Source organism: Molossus molossus, unplaced genomic scaffold, assembly GCF_014108415.1.
Source record: "Molossus molossus isolate mMolMol1 unplaced genomic scaffold, mMolMol1.p scaffold_m16_p_8, whole genome shotgun sequence".
In the NCBI taxonomy this organism is placed as follows: Eukaryota; Metazoa; Chordata; class Mammalia; order Chiroptera; family Molossidae; genus Molossus; species Molossus molossus.
Window position 1 is genome coordinate 100,542,171 of NW_023425402.1, and position 13,892 is coordinate 100,556,062.

The window sequence follows — 13,892 nt, forward strand, 5'->3', positions numbered from 1 at the left end:
ATTCTATTTTAGCCATAAGCCCATGATTTACAGCAAGTCTGTTTTTTCTCTTGCTTAGGATGGCAGCAGAAAGCATGGGTCCCTTTCCAGGCTCCAAGGATCAGGAGCAGAAAGGGCTGGAGTTTTGCTTCCCCTCAAGAACGCTGACTCGGGCTGTGCCACCCTGCACCCCATGAGCAGACAGCAGGCTTCTCCTCAGTCCTCAGGGCCATTCATCTAGCTCTGTGCAGCAGCCCCGCTTCTGTGTCTGCCGGGAGGGGCTGCCAAGTGCCCTGCCTACTGGCTGCTTCCCGAATCCCTGCCATTCCACACACAAACACATCCATACACGCTCTGCCTCGCTCACACGGAGCCACACGCACATGCGAGCACATTCCTTCCTCCATTCTCACTGTCGTCAGCTCTTGACTTCTGCGGGCCCATGGAACCTTTCTGGAAAGACGCTCTTGATCCAGCAGGGTAGGATTGTTTTGATTTCTCTCTTCACAGCTTTAGCATTTTGAGAAAGCAACTTACCTTTCTGACCAGTGTCTGTATCCTAGCAGGGAGAGGAGGATTTGCTGTTTTCCACGGGTTTCTGTGTGCATCTCCTTCTGCTCTCAGGACTTGTAGGATTCTTTGTGTAATTTCTATAGAATTTGGCAGGTTCAGATTTGTAAAGAGCCCTACGAAGTGCTTTTGCATGGGTTTAAAAAAGACATTTGAAAATTGAAAGTGTGATTTACGGAAACAAAATCATCTGCAAAAAAAATTGCTTTGGAAAGTAATGATTGCTGGCCATAAAGAGGAATATCTGTGATTCACCTAATGTGGTTTTAACCCTTTCTTTGCTTGCAATCTATAGTTATTGATGCCAAGTTCAATTTTGGCTTCATGTTAAATCAGCTACATCTGCATATTGTCTCCAGATGATCTGTCTATTCTTATTAAGAGTTAGATAAAATGTACACTTATTAGTATACAGATATCAAAAAATATTACCATTAGTAATAGCAACCTTGACATTTATTATACATGCCATAAACATTTTGTTAGATACTATGTTGAATGTTTGGGATTGCAATAAAGCAAAGTATTAATAGTTGTATCAATCTATTAGGCTGGGGCAAAGGAAGTTTTTTAAAAAGTATAAACTATCCAAGATTATGGGTGCATAATTTTATATATATATTTATATAAATATATATATTTATAAATATATATAAAATATATACACACATATATATCACTATACATATATAACACTATATATAGTGATATATATCACTATATATAGTGTTTTATATATATATATATATATATATATATATAGTGTTAGTTTTTAATTCAATTCAAAACTTTTCTCATTTTTTTTTTTCTTCTGAGTATTTTATTCTGGGTGTCCTAGCCCATATGAACTGAGAAAGTTCAATTGTAGGATTAAAGAACAGAAACCTATCACTGCATTTTAAAATTTGTAGGCTAGACCAACAGTGTGACATAATTGCCAAAGATGTGGTTAATAACCAGAGGTTACCTTTTGTATAAAAAGGTCACATTTCATATTCAATTTTTTGAAGTTTTAGTTGCATGACCTGTGGAAGGCATGAACACCCCTGTGCCCCTCCCCAGAGGTTTTTGGAAATCATCATTCACAAGAGAATTCCTAATGGGAGCAAATACAATACCGTGGTCCAACCCAAATATACAAGTTGGGGGCTGGGAGAATCACAGAAGGTTGTAGCTGGAAGGGGCCACTTTGGGAGAATTTTGCATGAGGAAACAGGTCTGTCAATATTCTCCTGATTGCAAAATACAGCTCTTCCTATATGAACACCTTGACTCTCTGCCCCCCCCCCGCCCCCTCCCCACGCAGATGTCTCCTATAGTCCCTGCAGCTGCTGCTAAATATAGCTGTCTGAGGCTGGCTGCATATGCGACCCCACACCCCATCCTGTCTCCATATCTCAGTTACAGAGTGGTCCTCCCCAGGGTCATTCTATGTACACAGTACATAGTTCCAGCCAACAAGGAGAGTGAATCAAACAATAAGACAGACAAACAGAGATAGATTGGAGTCTGGCACCCGGCACATTAAGACAGCAAGTTAGAGAACGCTGGTCCCTATTAGTCTTCCAAGTTCATTTTAAACACCGTCTTCCCCGGGCCACCTTTAGGAGATCCCTCTGCGCCTCCGCCCTTCTGCAATACAGTTCAGCCTCTATCCAGCAGTAACAAGTCAAGTTCAGGGAAGCTGCTCTTGGGGTCGCTCCAAAACGAGTTGCGTCCCAAGTGATGTTTAAGCCAATGTCAGTGCAAGGTAACAGTCCTTGGCCGGCTTCCAGCACCTTTGTAATGCATATGAGCCCGGGACACCCGTACTTAAAGTTGAAGATCGGGGCCCAGGAAGTTGGCCGCACTTGCTGGTGTCCGGCCTCCGGGATCCGGGGGACGCGCAGGCTCCCGGGACAGAGCCAGGCTCGCGTCGCCGCGGGACATGCGCTGCGCCGCCTCTAACCGCGGGCTGTCTTCTTTCAGGTGGCCTGTCGGCTGCTGAGCCCTCTGCCGTGCGGGGAGACGGTTTGCACCTTGCCCGCGGCCGCTGACCATGACCATGACCCTCCACACCAAAGCGTCCGGAATGGCCCTGCTGCACCAGATCCAAGGGAACGAGCTGGAGCCCCTGAATCGCCCACAGCTGAAGATCCCTCTGGAGCGACCCCTGGGCGAGGTGTACTTGGACAGCAGCAAGCCGGCGGTCTACAACTACCCGGAGGGCGCCGCGTACGACTTCAACGCCGCGGCCGCCGCCTCCGCGCCCGTCTATGGCCAGTCCGGTCTCGCCTACGGCCCCGGGTCCGAGGCCGCCGCGTTCGGCGCCAACGGCCTGGGGAGCTACCCGCCGCTCAACAGCGTGTCTCCAAGCCCGCTGGTGCTGCTGCACCCTCCGCCGCAGCTCTCGCCCTTCCTGCACCCCCACGGCCAGCAGGTGCCCTATTACCTGCAGAATGAGCCGAACGGCTACGCGGTGCGCGAGGCCGGCCCTCCTGCGTTCTACAGGTACCTGCGCTGCCTCGTCCGTGGCCACGCGCCTGGCGGGCGGGGGGCGGGCGGGCGGGAGCCAGGGGGAGGCGGCGGGCCGCGGGGCTGGCACCGCAACCCACCGCCTGAGCAGCCGACACGCCACCGAGGGCTCGCGCGCAGCCCCGCCCGGGGTTATTTGTGGATCTCGCTTTGGAGAGTCAAGTTCTCTAGCTTGGCAGCTTAAAAAAATTTCTTCTCCACCCCACTACTGTCTGCCTGAGAGTCAGATCCGAAACCTCGTGTGCTTCCTAACCAAACAAATATTGGAAAACCTTACAAAGCAGCAGTTATTTGTGGGGAGAAACACCCCAGAGCAAATGAACACAAGGCGCTTTGAGTCCCTAGTAAATGTCCCACTCTGGTATTCAAGGCTGGAGGCGGCTGGGGTTAGGGGAGCTCAGTTTTATTTATTCTTATTTTTAAATTTTGTTTTCATGTGCTCGAACAATTTCCTTTCATCTAGAATTTCGGATTGGAAATATGCATGCGATGATGATGATGATAATGATGATGGTGATGATGATTTTTCTGGGGAAGCGATTCCTAGCATCCACTATCCTCCTCCCAGCCCGGGTTCAGGGTTTGATTGAACTTCACCCCTCAGAGAGCACAGAGTTGAATGGGTCTGAAGTTTCCGGTTTCCGAGTTATCTAGCCGGGTCCTGTTGGAGCAGGTTGCTGGTATATGACTTATCACAGCCAGAACTTTATTGGCTCCTGTGAGTTTGAAACATGCCATGTGGAAGCGCGAGGGTTTTCGAAATACCCTCCTGCCAGCTGAATCACGTTTCAGGTCCACTAGGCAAAAATGTCCCAGGAGTCGGGTGCGGGTTGAGCTCCTCTGCCCCTTTCCACCTCTGGGGAAGAGCCTTGGCATTTCGGGACACGCAGGGACACTTGCGACTTAAGAGGCAAATGTTTTGTGTCCTTACTTTTTTTTACTGGTAGAGAATATAGTTTCTTTCTCCTTCCTCCCTCCCATTTTCCCTTTGATAGTTTCTCCTTTCTCTTCCTGATGGACTTGGGGAGGGGTTGGGTTGGTGTTTCTGGTGAAAAGCTGTGCCCTGGACCCCACCTGACGGATAACCTGGCGCGCGTTTGGGAAGCCTTGGGGACCCGGGTGGCTGGGTGCAGAGTTAGGCATTGTGACTGTGTAGTGCTGTCCGATGGGTGTCCACCCTCACCCAGACCCTCTGCATGCAAACTGTGGACCATTCCTCATCAGTGTTCTATTTCCGGAGGTATTTATAGCAGAAGAGACAGGAGGGAGGTGAAGATTGGACTTGGAAGGGCAGGTTCTTGGGGTATCTGTACTTACCCACTATCCTCCAGCCTCCTCAAAGGATGTTAGGGCACCCACAGCCAAACAAGTCCAGCCTGAGTTATTACTTAAAAGACAATCAACTAGCAACACTTTAAACACTTTAAAAAGAACAAAACTTTATAAAGCATATTTCAAATTCATCTTACTTGTTTTATTTCAGGGTTAAAATGAGAAGAGAAAAAGAAGTTATTCTGCCCACTTAAAAAAAAAAAGTATTAGAATAAAATATAACGATTACATCTAATTCACACACATTTTTAAACTCTTTGATGTGAAGGAAGGGTCTGATACGATGTGAATTCCATAACCTTATGATGGACTCCAGAAACTATTTCCTTTTCCATTAATTTTCAGTTCTTTTATTGCAAATTAATGCCACTGAATTTCAATGGGCACTAATGAGACTGCTCCTTGGTGGATTATTTACTGCCTTGCTAATAATTACAAAGTGAGCATGGTCAAAAAAAAAAGGGGATCACATTTTATTCAAAAATGTTCATCATCCCAGAGGCAAATAATAGCACTATAATGTGCCCCGTGTTAAACTTTGTGCAGTAGATGATATTCAAATACTTTTAGAATAATATGATAACTGACATGGAACTTTTTTTAAAAAAGTGAAAAATTCACACAAGTGGGATTCTATGTGGAAATTCAGTTTTAGGGTGATTTTTTTTTCTTGTAGTTTATTTCCCATAACATCTTTCTTCTTTTGTTGGACTTCTGCCTCTTATTACAGGGAGAAAGAGAAGGGTCTGTACAAGTGTTTATGTAATATTATTATCAAATATCATTTAATATGTTTCCCTTTTCAGTTTTCCTGTTTGAATAACACAGGGTAAAATAAAAGAATTGATTAGACCCTTCTAGGAAACTTTAATTTTCTTCAGTAGTTATCAAAACTTTTGGGGGCTGAAAGCAGTTTTTTCAAGCTGCTTGTTATGACCCAGAGGTTCAAGAAATCAGTTTAGTGAGTCTAGAACATTTCTTAAAGGAATAAGATGGAAAAGAATATAATAGAAAATATCAGAGTGCATAATATTTAGTAGGTCGGGTTTTGTTTCCCGAAAAATTGTTTTAATTATACATGCTTGTGTGTGCCGACTGTGATGTACAATGTATTTCTCACTGTGGATTGAGGCCAAAGAAATTTGAAGGCACTTGGCCTAAAATGTTATGTTCAGTAGAAAATAAAAAATTCAGGTAAGTGCCTGGTTGTTTTATCAGCACAAACCAAAAAGCTACTTTGATTCTCTTTATTTTATTCCCCCCAACCCCTCCGTAAATTAGTTGGTGTCTTTAGGTCAGTTAGATTAAGCTTTACTGTTTTTGAGAATTTATGTGAAATTCACATTATTTAGCATAAGGCTGCTGTGGTTACTTTATTCTATTGACCACAATATGTAGCCGTATCTCTGTATGAAGCAATGTAACAGGTAAAACTGGCCTGGGCATATAATATGTGAGAAAGATGGTCAGATGTCCCGGCCAATGTCAGTAAGAGGGAATACATTTATCAGTAAGGCAAGTTGTGACTTCACAAGATGCATCTGACCTATAATTTCATGATGAAGGTTACTGGGAATCATCGTATCCTGGGTTCCCTTTTGAGTTCAAACAGCTTAGGGAAGTTGGAATAAACTAAAGATGAAATTTGATTATATCCACTATGATTTTAAAAATTCTAATGAAGTATTTAAAGTGCCATGCTTATTTCAGCTTTATTACTCAATATTCTTAAAGGCTAAGCAGTGCCCACTTCTCCAAATTACTTGACAATGACACAAACCCTTTGCATCAAAGTCGGGTCCCTAGTAATTTGTGTGCGACCACACTGCTGCATGTAGGCTTTGGATGACTGGTTTGTCCACTGGTGATCATTTCAAACTATTTCTTGACTTCGAACAAGGCTCATCTGTAGGAAGAGATTTTAATGGCTAATTTTCAAGTTTCCAATCATTCTTTCCCTCTATTTCAGTGATATTTTAGCACCCTTTCTTTCGTTTCTTTTTTCACTTATTTAAATTGTTACTGTTCACCTGACACATTGTGTTGGTCTAAGAATAGTTCAAGGAGCCGCATTTTGCCTCGAGAATGAGTGTATTTTCGGTTGAAAATGGACTCCTATCTCCAATCCTCATCTCATTTTCACCTCCTCCATGGGGCTGGTACCTGCGTGGTAGAAAGCTCCTCAAGGATAATTGGCACTTATTCTAATTTTTTTTTTTCTCACAATCAGTTAATTTGGGTCTTCATATTATTTTTGTGAATATATGTAGGATATGACGTTCATCTTCAGGGAATATTCAGGTTCGGCATTTTGGTTTCTAATTATTTCAAGGGTATAAAAGACGGGCAAAAAAGTGACAATGACAAGAATAATAGATATCAGGAAAAGCTATAAAAGATGTCCGACTTTCTGTTAATGATATTTGTAATTTTGTCAAGTGAGATAGTATGTGTGAAAGTGGTACATATGTTATCCATGCATTCAATATTTTATTATTTTATTCACAGGTTAATAATTGTTCTCATACTTTCATAGGCTAGAAAATAGTAGGGAAGAACAGATTTAAAGTGGTCAGGGGTTTCACTACAAATATAGATTGGTGAAAATATGAAATCATTTTCTTTGGAAGCCACATTTAAATAAAATTTTTATCACCATCTGCAACATTCGTTTGCAGCCCCGGCTGGGTGTCTCGGTTGGTTGGAGTGTGCTTTGTACACCAAAAAGGTTGCAAATTCATGTCCTGGTCAGGGCACATACCTAGGTTTCGGGTTCGATCCCTAAAAGAGAGGCAGCCGATCCATGTTTCTCTCTCACATCGACGTTTCTCTCTCTCTTAAAAAAAAAAAAAAATCAATAATCATGTCCTTAGGTGAGGATTTAAAAAACATAAATAGATAAAGGTAGTACACCTTAAAAAAAGATATTTAGCTTGCTTTGGCCAGGTAGCTCAGCTGTTTAGATTGTTGTTGTCTCTATAAACCAAGGTTGTGAGTTTGATCCCCAGTCAGGGCACATACAAGAATCAACCAATGAATGCATAAGCATGTGGAACAACAAATTGATGTTTCTCTCTCTCCCTCTTTCTCTCTAAAACCAATAAATAAAAAATAAAAAGAATATTTGTCTTATAGATAACATTTAAAAAAAGTCAAGACCCTGATTATGTGAAAAGAGTTGTACACATGGAAATATAAAATCTTTAATTATATTTTTTTCTAAAATGCATACTCAGATCAAAACTAATACATCTAAAGCCTCCCTGTGACTTCAGTATTATTTTTAATGTAACTTTAGAAGAACACAGTTGAGAGAGCAGCAGGCTGTGTTCCCTTCTTTCTCAGGATACGTGGATGGATAGAGACACATCAGTCATTCAGTTTAATTCCAAGTCTCAGTTTGCTTATAGAAGAAAGGAAAACACAGTGGCCACAGCTGTTTAGAATCAAAATGCATGTGCCAGAGAAAGATGCTATATGATCCCCAAAACACAGCCACTTGAAACCAACCAACCAAAGTGAAAGTGTGAGCGATTTCGTAGAAAAGAGACATCCCATCAAAGTCATCGAGTAATTTTATATTTTAAACTCTGCCAATGGATTAACAAAGAATGTCATTTTAAAAACGGTGTGTCTGAGCTGTCCCCTACTTCATCCCTGAAACATACCCTGTCCTCTCAAGTCTGAGGACTTAAGTGGGGGAGGGAAATACCTTTATGAGATTCTTGATCTCATGAGGAAAGAAACTGTAATTCCTGAGTTCTGTATCTTAGAGAATATTAGTAAGAATTATGGGGGAATTTTTGCCTTAATCAACAAGGCTTCCAGTTATGTGTATGTACTGAGACCCTATTAAAGACATAAAGAATAGAAAGAAAATTATTTTGACCCCAAATGACAAAATTTTATGTAGTTTAATAAAGTAATAATTTCAAGAAGCCAGGTCAGTTAGGAAAGGGCATGACTGACACTTATAAGTGATATGATGGTGTGACAGTGGAATCCATAATGGTGGTGGTGGTGAGGATGATGACGATGGTGAAGGGATGATGACGATGGTGGCCATAAAGTGCTGGTGTCTGGGTGGGTAGGTAGGATTTCTGGACACCTATTATACAGCGGGAGAAGTTTATCCTGTACAGAAATGGAATCCTTTTAATGTACCTCACATTTATATGAAGCTGTAATTTAAGTAAATTATCAAAAGTTTCAATAACAATATTATTTTATTTATTTATTTATTTATTTATCCTCACCTGAGGACATTTTTTGATATTTTGTTTAGATAGAGTGGGAGGGAGACAGAGAGAAACATCGATGTGAAAGGGACACATCGAGCGGTTGCCACCCACACGACCCAACCAGGGCCGGGGACAAACTGCAACCAAGGTACGTGCCCTTAGCGGGAACCAAACCTGGGCCTCTCTGGATCACAGGCTGACAAACTGGCCAGGGCAATAACACTATTATTAATAATTTAATACCATTAATCGAATAAGTAACTCTAATTGCTACACAGAACATTAAGAAAGAAAAATCCAAAGAAACCTGGATAATTTTTCATTTTTTCCTCTGAACTTTTCAGAGGGATAAATTGTATCCTTAGTTTGCTTCCATAACATCTTCTACTTTTATCAAAAGTGTCTTCTTTAATAAGATAGTGGGCTACTTTGTCTGATCATTTTCTACTTTCTGGAGCTCCTATGAATTACACTTGGGAGAATTATAGTTCACTATAGTTTAGTTAATAAAGTTAATTAAGAAACATTGAGGACTAGACGTTTATAGACGAGCCCTCAATAAACTCATATGTGGTTATTTATTTATTTTTTTTGAGAATTCCCCAAATGTTGTCAACCACAAGAAGAATGAAGGGCCTGTGCTGTTTCATCTCAGATTCTCACCTCCGGCTTGGAAGCTGCAGGGCTGTCTGGTCCAAAGGCCTCCATCCGCTGGCTGGTTGGAACCCAGCAGGCATCGCGCTGCCTGGCTCGTCCCGCCTGTTCCCAGGCAGTGGTGCGTGTGGGGAGAGCCCTCGCAGCCTGTGGGCGCGCCTGCCAAGCACTACATCCCGGGCTGTTTTCTAGGCAACTGGACTCACTTTTCTGACCAAAAGTTCTGGATTTCTTCTAAGACCCTTTAAACTCTTTTGGGCTTTTTTTTTCATATCAAGCTTCCTTTTTATTTTTTTTGTCTTTCTGTTTTAATCACTCCATCTGTATATTCCCAGATTTTTCCTTCCATCTTTCTGTTGTTGTTTTTTTCTTTTTAAATAGACCTCTTTCATCTGTTTTTTTTTTTTTTTAAATGAAATTTGAAATAGGGCTCAACAGAGTGTTTACCCAGTATAGGTAAGCCAGTGGTATAAGAATATGAATGGAGTACTACGCAGCGGTAAGAAAGAAAGATCTCTTATCCTTTGAGACTACATGGAGGGACCTGGAAAGTATCATCCTAAGTGAAACAAGCCAAACAGAGAAAGACAAATTTCATATGATCTCACTGATTTGTGGAATATAATGAACATAACAGTTTGAGGACAATCCCCTAAGGAGTGGGGAGGTGAGAGAGGGATGAACCACAGAACTTATATGCATGTATGCATGAACAGTGGACATGGACAACAATCTGGGGAAGGGGCAGGGAGGGAAGGGGGAGGGGGGAATCAGTGGGGGAAAAAAGGAGAATCATTTTTAAGAAAAATTAATCAATAAAAAAAAAAAAAGAAAAAAAAAAAAAAAAGAATATGCCTTAACATTCCAGAGTAGTATGAATGGCACAAAAGTTGAAAAAAATGATTTTTTCTCATCCCTAAGCATAGAAGCTTAAAACAAATGCAATCAGAAAGAAACATCCACTTAATGGAGTTGCTTTGACTGCTCATTCATTCATTCATTCATTCATTTGGCTACCTTGTTCCAAATGTGTAGCTCGCCCATGGCATAGACACGAAGCACATGCTTGTATTCCAAGCAGTCCCTGTATCTGTGTCAGCAGTTAGCAGCCAGGAAAGGCTATGCCAGGAATGGGTGGGATCCCAGGACCTCATCCTTCTGCCTGTGTATTTGGTGTGGAGATCAAGTGCTGTCTTGGCTGCGGTCGCCCGGGTTCCAAGTCCGGGAAAACTTGCACAAGGCAGTTCAAGTCGACTGTAATTTCCCACTCTGATAACAAAAACACTCGTTGTTGAAATGTAGGTGTGTCCGCTATTTGTTTTACGTATATCATGAAGGTATTTTAAATGTAAAGCATTCCCAATGCAACACTGTCGTTAACATAACTGTAACGTTAAGGGTCCTTAAGGGTCTTGTATGCTACCTTTGACTTCTGCTTTTGTTGATCTGAGGACCTTACAAATGGTTGGAATATTTCAAGCAATTCAGACAGAAAGGATGTACATTCCTATTTGAGTACAAGAGGCAATTTAGTTGTATTGAGACGTTATTTTCTTTAGTTATCTGAGAACCTGTAGGGCTGTCGGAAGCCTTTGATTTCTAATAGGAGGGACCCCGAGCACTGGTCCAGGGACCATCACACCGCCCTGCCCTCAGCCCTCAGCAGTGCTCATGGCACGTGGAAGTTGGCTGCTGGCGGCGGGCGGGCCGCGCAGTACACTGGCCTGCTCAGGTCTCTTGGCTGGGAGAGAGGCCATTGGAGAAGGATCTTCACCCGTGACTGTAAGAATGTGGGGAATTTGTAAATTACCCCCCACTTCTTAAAAAGAGAAAGAAGGAGCCCTGGCTGGTTTGGCTTAGTGGTTAGAGCATCTGCTGGTGATGGAAGGGCCGAGGGTTCGATTCCTGAATAAGGGCAAGTACCTGGGTTGCAGGTTCAATCTCTGTGTATGGGAGGCTACGAATTGATGTGTCCCTCTCACATCAATGTTTCTTTCTCTCTCTGTTTCTCCCTCCCTTCTTTCCTCCTTCCTTCCACTCTCTCTAAGAATCAGTGGAAAAAATATCCTTGGGTAAGTATTAACAACAACAACAAAAGAGGGGGTGGGGAGGGAGAGAGAGAAAGAGAGAGAGAGAGAGAGAGAGAGAGAGAGAGGAAGGACATTCCAACTTCAGCTCATCCTCATTATTTTTTAGATTCTATAATTACGAATTTGCCTACTTTCTAAAATTTATTTGCAGCCCCCAGATCAGCACTCATGACACATTCTCGCTCAATCACAGACATGCGCAGAGTGGTGAAAAACCTGAGTCATGGACTCCGTGCTCCCAGCTGAGGTCCAAGGCCTGAAGCTCTGCCTGCTTCTGATTTCAGCTCCTGCTGGGAACAGGTGTCCAGCTGGGGTCTATTCAGGGCCACTTTTGTTTTTATCTTGTGCTTTTTGTTGATGATTTTGCTATTTAAAAATGACCCCCCGAGTGTAGCACGGAAGTGCTGTATAATATTTCTAAGCACAGGAAGGCTGTGATGTGCCTATGGAGAAATACATGTGTTAGGTCAGCTTCATTCATGCATGAATGCTGTTGGCCATGCGTTCACTGTTCATGAGTCAACAGTGTGTGTTAAATAAGATGTCTTTAAGCAGAAACACACACACAACAAGGCCATGTATTGATTGGTTGATGAAAACGTTATGACTGGAGGCTCTAACCCTGTATTCACCCTAGGGGCAATGGTTCAGCATTCACTAACTCAGTGTTTGTGATAGCTCTATGGAATATAACCACCACCAATAATGAGAATGATATATACACTAAAGTAATGAAAAGCACAGGTTGTGAAGCCAGGCAGCTTATGTTTCTGGTTGACTCCTGCCTAGTTGTGATCTCTGACTCTGTGTGTCTCAGTTTACTCATCTGTAAAATGTCATCCAAATTGGACCTATATCTTTTGGTCGTTATGAAAATTAAAAAAGTTTATAGATGTCAAGGGCTAAAAAAAAAAAAAAATGCCTAGAACATAGCAAGTCATTATTTTGTTATTTATCAGATAAGAATTGGCAGTCACACCAAAGAAGGTGAATATGAGAGCTTTTCAGGAATCTGGAACATTTGTAACTCCCCTGTATTTGCTTATTTTGCCTTCAAGGGACAAACTTTAATAACTTATTGTGATTAGAAGTTAAACTTTTCCTAAAGAAAGCAGGGAGCTCCTCTTTCTTTTTTTTTTTCTTTTTTTTTATCATCCTCACTGGAGGACATTTTTCCATTTTTTTGTTTAGGTAGAGTGGGAGGGATAGAGAGGAACAGAGAGGAGAGAGAGAAACATCGATGCGAAAGGGACACATCGAGTGGTCGCCACCCACACAACCAACCAGGGCCGGGGACAAACTGCAACCGAGGTACATGCCCTTAGCGGGAACTGAACCCGGGTCTCTCCAGACCGCAGGCCGACGCTCTAACCGCTGAGCCAAACCGGCCAGGGCGCTCCTCTTTCTTGAAATGCTTAACATATGCTAGGGTTTATGCTAGAAAGCCAAGTGAAGCAACGTTCGTAAACTCCAAATAAGGAAAAAAATCAATCCATCAATAAAAGAGGTAAGGGGCATTAAGAACTGTGGACTGAAGTGAACCCAGAGAGGGAAGTAGTCAAAGCTGATGTAAGCAGTTCGGAAAAGCAGCTATGATATACGGAGGGCAAGGTAGGGACTTCGGTGTAGTTTGGGGAAAAGGAACCGGGAAAGGATGAGGGATGAAAGCTAACAATCACGGAGCATCCACAACAATACATTTCAACCTTGGCTCACATTAGAATCAAGGATGATTTCAGAATCATCCAGATAATTAAAAAACTCCTGGGACCTGGGCCACATCTGAGAGGCTCTGATATTTGCTCTGGGGCTGAAGTGGGAATAAGCAATTTAGAAAACCAAAACAAAACTCCTTGGGACTTGCCCTTCTGTGGTGCATTGATTTGTAGTCTGACAGCATTTCTCTAAATGTGATCACATTTAATCTCCCTCCAACTATGTATCTCTTTTTTTATAAAAAATCCTCACCCCAGGATGGGGCGGGGGGGAGGGAGAGAAAGATTGGTTACCTCCCGCAGGACCCTGACCGGGGCTGGGGATTGAATTGCAACCGAGGTACATGTCCTTGGCCAGAATTGAACCTGCAACTCTTTGATCCACAGGTGGATGCTCTAACCACTGAGAAAAACTGAGCAGGGCATGTGTCTCCTTTTTAAAGATGAGGTCGTGCAGTTTGGAGAGATCTGAGAGGGTGCCCCTTGGGTATCAGAAGCAGAGGGTAAAAGGAGTGCTGGGGAGAGATGACAGTAACATTATGTCTACTGCTCCTCTTTCCAATATAAGATCTGAAGTAGGCAGTTACAATGGGTATTGACTAGATACAAAGAATATGAGACTGCAGACTTTGCCATAGGATATGAAGATGAATTATTAGACAACCTACAACATGAATGTAAATGCACATCTAGGCCAGTCAGCTTGCATGATTTAGGATTTTATTACATGCTTAGATAATTGCCCTTAATTGAAGCCCTCGACCCCCCCCCCCCCAATAGGGTTCTCTTTCTTTTAA

General features: G+C 42.5%; 1 protein-coding gene across 4 annotated transcripts in view; it reads left to right on the plus strand.

Moving 5' to 3' along the window:
* The first annotated feature begins 343 nt into the window (after positions 1-343).
* ESR1 (estrogen receptor 1) overlaps positions 344-13,892 on the plus strand; it is a 265,106-nt gene continuing 251,557 nt past the window's right edge. Inside the window, exons 1-2 of one of the 4 annotated variants that reach the window (XM_036248186.1) lie at positions 344-459; positions 2,518-3,039. In XM_036248186.1, the coding sequence (XP_036104079.1) occupies positions 2,588-3,039 (452 nt within the window). In that variant the 5' untranslated portion in view covers positions 344-459; positions 2,518-2,587. Of the gene's footprint in view, positions 460-2,487; positions 3,040-13,892 lie in introns of those variants that run through there. The other 3 variants (XM_036248188.1, XM_036248189.1, XM_036248187.1) reach the window with 3 other exon arrangements.